Source organism: Alosa sapidissima, chromosome 21 (assembly GCF_018492685.1).
Source record: "Alosa sapidissima isolate fAloSap1 chromosome 21, fAloSap1.pri, whole genome shotgun sequence".
In the NCBI taxonomy this organism is placed as follows: Eukaryota; Metazoa; Chordata; class Actinopteri; order Clupeiformes; family Clupeidae; genus Alosa; species Alosa sapidissima.
Genome location: NC_055977.1, coordinates 15,817,000 through 15,824,499, shown reverse-complemented (window position 1 = coordinate 15,824,499; position 7,500 = coordinate 15,817,000). Strand labels below are relative to the sequence as shown.

Below are 7,500 nucleotides of genomic sequence, written 5' to 3'. Positions count from 1 at the left end.
CCGCAAGCTTCTTGGACAGCTCCTGCTTGATGAGGTTGTAGACGCGCACGTAGCGCTGGGTGGCCACGAAGAAGAAGGGCCGCACCGGGTGGAAGGCCACGCACTGCACCTGGCCCTTGTTGCGGCTGAAGGGGTTCTGCGTGCGCCGCTTGCTCACCTGGTGGATCAGCACCTGCATGCTGCTGTTGTTGTCGGGCATGACGGTGGCCAGGTAGTCGCCCTTGCCGTGCCAGGTCACCTGGCGGACCGCCTGTGAGGGTAGAGGTGGGGGAGAAGGGAGAGAGAGAGAAAAATGAGATGAGATCAAAGAGAGGTGGAGAGAGAGATGTAAGGAGTAAAGAGATAAGAGGGGAAAAGTGGAGGGAATATATGGAGAGGGAGAGAGAGAGAGAGAGAGAGAGAGAGAGAGAGAGAGAGAGAGAGAGAGAGGGATAGAGAATGAGATCAAAGAGAGGTGGATAGAGTAAGGAGGGGAAAGAGAGAAAGAAAAGACAGGGATGTACAGGTGGATCGGAAGAGATGTGGAAAGAGAAGAGTTAGAAGTGTATAAAGGTGTAGAAAAGGAAGACATGAAGAAAAAAACGTGAGGAAAGGTAAGAGCAAAGGGAAGGAGAGGTATACGAAGACAGACCGAAAGGAACACAGAGAGAGAGAAAGAAAGAGAGAGAGAGAGAGAGAGAGGGAGAGATTGAGAGAGAGAGAGAGAGAGAGAGGAAAAGCAAACCAGGTTGGGGCGACATACCCACAGAGTGAAAAACGAGGAGTGAGTGAGTCACTGAAAACGGCTGAAGGTCGGAGGTCAATGTAATTCTGTGGTAATTTCATGGGCAACATAATCCAATTGTGACCGTTAAAAAAATCCACCACACACAAGCATACGTACGCACACACACACACACACTCACATGCGCGCACACATACGAACGCGCGCACACACACACACATTCAAAGGCTGTGGCTGAATTTATTATTATTATTATTAATGCTATCCTTGCTGCCTCTTGCAGGTTGCCAACTGGCTTGTGTGAGTTTGTCACAGCCTCTGCTCTCTATTTTTCCCTGCCGTTTTAATTGGAAACTAGATGGGTCTTATATTTCTTTCCACTTGAGGGGGGAAAAAAAACCAAACCACAAAGTCTGGGGCTGAGAAGAGCTTGCGAGATTCAGCTCACGTGAGGACTTTCTGAGCAGACAGAAGGAAAAAATAAAGTATGTTGACGTCCTTGTGCAAAGGCAAACAACTGACGGGCCATAACTAGAGGGGTGTGAAGAACTTGTGCTAATTTTAGAGGGTTTTTACTATTAACGCTACTTGTTCAGTCAGAGCTTCACTTAATTCACTTGTTTTAGTGGTCTACACTGCAGTTATTTAAAAGACTATCTCGGATGGAAGTAGATCCAACGTTATTGATGTAATCCTCCTATCAACATTCTATGAAGTGTTGGCATTAACAAACTCCACTGTTCAGTATCAGACCTAAGACCTTGCCGTTATTTCGTGAATTTCTATTTCAATTTTTCGCCTTCATTAAGAAATTACATGCAAATACCAATAACAATGTGTATCAAATCAAAAACAGTTGCTGTTCCATCACTGATGGACAGTACCACTGCATGCATATGCACAATGCAAAGTCCAATCTTGTTTTTTTTAATAGGACCTACATTTTGTAGCATCAAATGCATCTACCAAACACCCGACACTTAAACGTATGACGTGTGACTTGTGTTTTGTATATGACATGCTGTATGATACCTTCGGGTGTGTGAGGAGCAGGCGGTAGCCCAGCTCCTGGTCCTTGCCCTCGGCAGCGGCCCACTGGACAGGCTGCTCGCGGACCTCCTCCGGCTCCTCGTAGGCCGAGATGATCTGGTCAGTGGCACTTGAGATCAGGCGGTCACCCAGGCCTGGATTCAGCAGCACCACCGTCTCGTTACTGAAAGAGGGGGGGAGGGAGTTAGGGAGGGAGAGAGAGGCTAGGGTGAGGAGACTGCCAGTACTGTTCTAAGAGAGGGTGGGTTGAGTTTCAAACAGTTTCCCTTTACAGTACACTTCTCTGATGGAGACGAATGTTTTAATTTACCCAAAGTTAAGTTGTATGTAAATGCAATGTAGTGATAATTATGTTGAGACCAGAGTCTGACTCAGTGTAAAACTGCTATGAATTTATGTCTACCATCCTGGTACACAAGTAAAATACTCACTGAAATCCATTATATCTGAAGGAAGTTCATGTCATTAACATTATTCTTGAATAGCGGAACAACTGCAGTCGACCATTTGTATTTGTCAACTCCAGACTAAATAGTGTGAAAGGCTTCAAGGTTCAATACAAAGAGCCATGAAACCATATCCACTGTCTAAACATGGCAAAAGTGTCAAATAACCACAGAAATGTACACATCCACGTCAATATCCATCATTATATTATAAAGCAATATATTATACTCATAGGCCGCTTAACATTAAAGCTGAATGAAGGACAAAATGGGGCTTCAGAGAATACTTCACATTGTGCAGGGCTGCAAGACTAATCATATCTGGGACAGCCTGATACCGATTTATCCCACTGCGGCAAAAACAGCTTTTTTAAAATACCACTTAATGTTTCTGCTTATTTCACAGTCAGGACGAATCAAAGTAATTACTCTGTCAAAAAAAAAAAAAAAAAAGAAGCAGACACTGAGTGTATTTACACAAAATTCAAAGTCGTTACAGCTCGAACCGTCTCTTCACTTAGGCTGTGGTTAACCTCTGACACGATACAGTAATTCGGCTGTCAGCGCTCGCCTGATCGGAGCGCAGGAGGATTTTTCATGGAGAGGGGAAAAAAAAAAAAAAAAAGAGAGGGATGAGAAAAGAAGGGAAGCAGGAGAAGGAAAGAAAAGCTCAAGGTGAGAGGGTAGAGCACATGCAAAAGAGAGGAGAGGGGTGAGAAAGGAAAAGGTGATGGAGGATTTCTGTGTAAATCTTTAAAGGTAATGTAATACGACTGTAAGGCTGCTTTTACGGTTATCGGTATCGCAGCCATGTCAGAGAGAAGGGGGAGAGAGAGAGAGAGAGAGAGAGAGGAGAAGAAGGGAGAGGAGAGAAGAGATGAAAAGAGGAGCAGTTCAACCTGCCAAGCCCTCTAATGCTCACACTCCCTCCCTCCTTCCCTCCCTCCTTCCCTCCCTCCCCTCTATCCCTCCTTCTACAAGAAAGCAAGAGAGAGGTAAAAAGAGGAGGAGGAGGAGGAGGAGGGGGAGTGGGGATCCTTACAATGCTATGGCGACCAGGCAGACAGCCGGGTTGGGGCTCCAGGCGACGCTCTTCACGGCAACGGACACCTCAATGGTCTTCATGCAGCGCGCCGTGCTGACCTCCCAGAAGCGCACCGAACCATCGTCCGAACCTAGGGAGCCATCACACACAAACACACACACACACACACACACACACACACACACACACAGAAGCAGGAACAATCAGGTTTGCGCCAAGAATCCCAGTAGGACGATCATTAGTTAGTTCGATTTAACACAAGGTGACAGAATGTTCTAGGATGTTGTCCCAGTTCCAGTGAAGTTAGGGAGGGGGGGGATTTATGTACATACAAGACGGATTGTGCTGCGAGTCATGAGAAGTCTCATAGCAGGAGGAGAGAAAGATAGATGGAGAGAGACAGATAGATGGACAGAGGGAAAGAGAGAGAACCAAAGAATGAGAGATGAAAGTGAACATGGTCGAGGAAGCAAAAACATCCAAAGGAAACATGCAGGGAAAATGACAAATGAGAAAACCAATTTTGTGAAATTGTACTTTCACGAAAAGATGGACAGACCCCAATGCTGCGTGTATGTGAGAGTGTGTTGTGTTGTCTTCTTGTTGTCATTGTGAAATTTGTTATTTGTTGTGTCTCTGTTCCAAGAATAATTCCAAATCAACAGTGTGTGTGTGTGTGTGTGTGTGTGTGGTGTGTGTGTATGTGTGAGTGTGTGTGTGTGTGCACGTCTGTGCAGTAGCCAGGGCTCTGCTCCTGTATTTGTGTTGGCAGGCTGGCGGCCAGGCGAGAAGGTCAGCATGCATACGAGAGCACCGGCCTCTGTGTACCACGCCGCTCTAACCCCCCCCCCCCTGTCCCTCCATCCCCGTCCCTCGTCCTCCTCCACCCTGACAGGATGATGCAGTGACGGGGGGCCCTCGGCACAATAACAGCTTTCTGCGGGCTCCAGATGCCTCCGCTGACGGGGGCCCCCTCCGGCCCCATAACTCATCCGCCGCTGGCTTGCCTCCGTCAGCTCTGGCTGATCTGCAGTCAGCTCCGGGAGCCAGAGCCCTGTGCTGGCTACTCGCAAAAACACTGACCTTTTTCGCTGCAGTTCAACCTCTCTCCCCTCTTCCTCTTCGGCTCTCCTTGTCCAGCTCAAATCAAGTGGAATGATGCTTTATTGGCATGAAAGAATTAAGTCACTGTTGCCATAGCTACTGGTATTACACCACAGGACATACCGTATTAGGTATTGACTTAGGTTTAGTGTGTCTACAAGAAAACACTTCTCCTGCCTGCTGCATCACCGATGCTGGCGTTGCGTGAATGGGTTACATTGTGAGAGGGTCGCCCCCACTTGTTAAAGGCCTTTATTTTTATTTTTACTTTTAATACCTGCACGGTTCGTAAACGCGCAAAAACAACATGGAAAAGGAGGGGACAAAAGAGAGCGGAGGACGACCCAGGGCACGGCCACTCAGGAGGGTGGAGTTGCCCAGTGTAATAACTCCGTCGACCATAATCACTTTTTAAGTAGTGAGCGCCATGTGGCGACGGATATAGAAGGGCCAGGACAGCCCCTAGAGTGTATATCTGTGTGGGTGTGTGTGCCAGTGTGTTTTGAGTGTGTGTGTGTCCATGTTTGTGCCATGTTTTGTGTGTCTGTTTGTGTGTGTGTGTGTGTGTGTGTGTGTGTGTGTGTGTGTGTGTGTGTGTGTGTTTTGGGGGGGGGGGGGGCACTTAGTGTGGTCCTTGTCTGGGCACACATAGCTGTGGTCGGCCAAAGCAGGGCCATGCCGTGCGGATTGTTGCCTTGGAAACGTGCCACTGCCTCTTGTTTTGCGACACGGAGGCCAGTGCAAGTCGGACATAAATCTGACACGAGGCCCACGGACGTCTGGCACACTAAAACTCCAGAAGAGGGGAAAAAAATGCTGCGATATAAAATCCAATGATCTGTTGAATAAGTGCAAGTCCAGGGGTGAGTCAGAGGAGAGGATCGGAGAGTCTGCTGGTGACTGGACTGGGGTCTTTGTGATCTGCCCACAATTAGTATCGCTCCTCTACAAATGACACAGTATAAAACGCTGACTGCCGCTCGGCGCCTCATCCAAGTGATGACTCCGACCTGTGATGACACAAAGCGACGCAACGACGAGACTAAACGTTTGAAAGATGAGAGACTATAATGAGACTGCTCATGGTGAATGAATGTCCGGAGTAAACTCAAATTGGTGTCAATGTGTGCGCGAATTCTTTCCAAGAGTGTGTGTGTGTGTGTGTACGTATGAACTGAAATTGGTGTCAATGTGTGTGCGAATTCTTAAGTGTGTGTGTGTGTACGTATCAAGGCAGGGAGTTTACATGTATGTCAATCAACATATTTGTGAGTTTGGAGTGTACATGTAGTTTGTTGAAGTGTACATGTACATCTCGTTTCTGTATCTGTTTCTCTATCTCTTTGTCCGAGTTCATCTTTAACTATGTGTGTGTACAAGTTTACTTGACTTGACAGTACATATTTGTGTGTTTATGGGTGTGTGTGTGTGTGTGTCTGTGTGTGTGTGTGTGTGTGTATATATACACACACACACACACACACACACACACACACACATATGGTTTCTTGTGCCTAAATACATGTTTACTTGTGTGTGTGTGAGTGTGTGGTTGTGAGTGTGTGCGTGTGTATGTATGTGTGTGTGTGTGTGTGTGGTTGTGAGTGTGTGCGTGTGTATGTATGTGTGTGTGTGTGTGTATGTATGTGTGTGTGTGTATGTATGTGTGTGTTTTATTGACGTGCTGAGGCTGGCAGGGCAGAGCTCTTCCTGTCGGTGGCGGCGGGGCAGCCTCTGGCCTCGCCTCTGTTGACCCCTTTGCTCTCCCCGCACTACCCCGCTAATTTGTAGTTGTGTCTCTAAGCAACCCTGTGGGATTTATTTCTTTTTTCCTCTCTCTACCTCCCTCTTTCACTATCTCTCTCTCACTCCCTCCCTTCTTCCTTCAAGGGATGGGAAGGGTTCATTCATGCGAAAGTGGCTCTGTCCACGAGTCAAATCTCCAGGCAAATTAGCAGATGCTAGCTTAAGTGGTGTTTGATAAGAGTGTGTGTCTTGGCACGAACGCTGGCACACAGACACACACACACGCAAACACACAACCTGACCCAGTACACTCATATGCACAGGCCATTCACAAACACACACACACACACACATATACACACACTCACACACAACTTCGCCCAACAAACAGGCGCAGAGACCAGACCCATGCAGAGGTCTTCACACATACACACATAAACACAGACACACAGACACAGGCCTACATACATACACATCAACTGACACATAAATTGGCCCAACACACACACAGGCACACAAACACACAAACACACACACACTCACAGAAGCCAGTCCTAAATCCCGGGTGTTGCTTAACTAACCAGCGTGGCAATGAGGCCTGAGTGCCTGTGCCAAGCCTGAAGCTCTGGGATGAAAAAGGCCACCATCGGTCCTGCTGTGGCCACATCATTAGAGAGGAATGCTTATGCGGAGAGATCTGGACTGTGTGTGTGTGTGTGTGTGTGTGTGTCTGGAGAGAGTGTGAACGTACACACAGCTCCTTAACAGCGTCAGGCTTCTGCGCTTCTAACGCCTTTCGAGCGTGTCGTGAGAGGCTTGGAACGCGACAAACGACAGAGAAGTTCATAAAAAAAGACTTGGGGTGGGAGGAAGGCGGAGGGCTGGCTTGACATGGGGAGGGAGGGAAAGTTGTACAACACAAATGACAAATTGCTTCAAATGTCAGTTTTTTTTCCAAGTCTGTGTTTCTTTTAACTACTATTGGACTTGTATCTTCCTAATAAGAGAGTTTCCAACTAGCTTTCGGCTTGTCTTTATTTTTTTAATGATAACTGGGTTTGGCTCGGGAGAAGACCAGACAGACGCAATAAGAGTCCCTTTGTAATCACGCCACTCTAGGCCGGGACACCGAGGTCCCACGGTCACCCCATTAAAACACAAGAGGAGCGATATGGAAATAATTATTTCGGAGAGAGGGAAAAGAGAAAGACAAAAGGACTCACAATAGAAAAACAAATTTGGGGAGGGGAGTGCACGTATTTGGTGGTGGTGGTTGGGGGTGGGGGGTGTGGGGGGGGTGAGGGGGGCGGGGCCGTAATTCCTGGGAGGTTGTCAACTGCACATTTACTGTGGGAAAGAGCCTTTTATGACTGGTTTAATATATT

At 47.4% G+C, this 7,500-nt stretch overlaps 1 protein-coding gene across 1 annotated transcript in view; it reads right to left on the bottom strand.

Annotated features, from left to right (window-relative positions):
- Positions 1 to 7,500, bottom strand: part of bop1 (BOP1 ribosomal biogenesis factor) — a 63,238-nt gene that overhangs the window by 3,428 nt on the left and 52,310 nt on the right. The window contains exons 11-13 of the mRNA XM_042076847.1: positions 3,263 to 3,395; positions 1,757 to 1,937; positions 1 to 250 (exon numbers count right to left, since the gene is read on the bottom strand). The exon at positions 1 to 250 is cut by the window's left edge and continues 42 nt beyond it. Coding sequence (XP_041932781.1) covers positions 1 to 250; positions 1,757 to 1,937; positions 3,263 to 3,395 — 564 coding nt within the window. The remainder of the gene's footprint in view (positions 251 to 1,756; positions 1,938 to 3,262; positions 3,396 to 7,500) is intronic.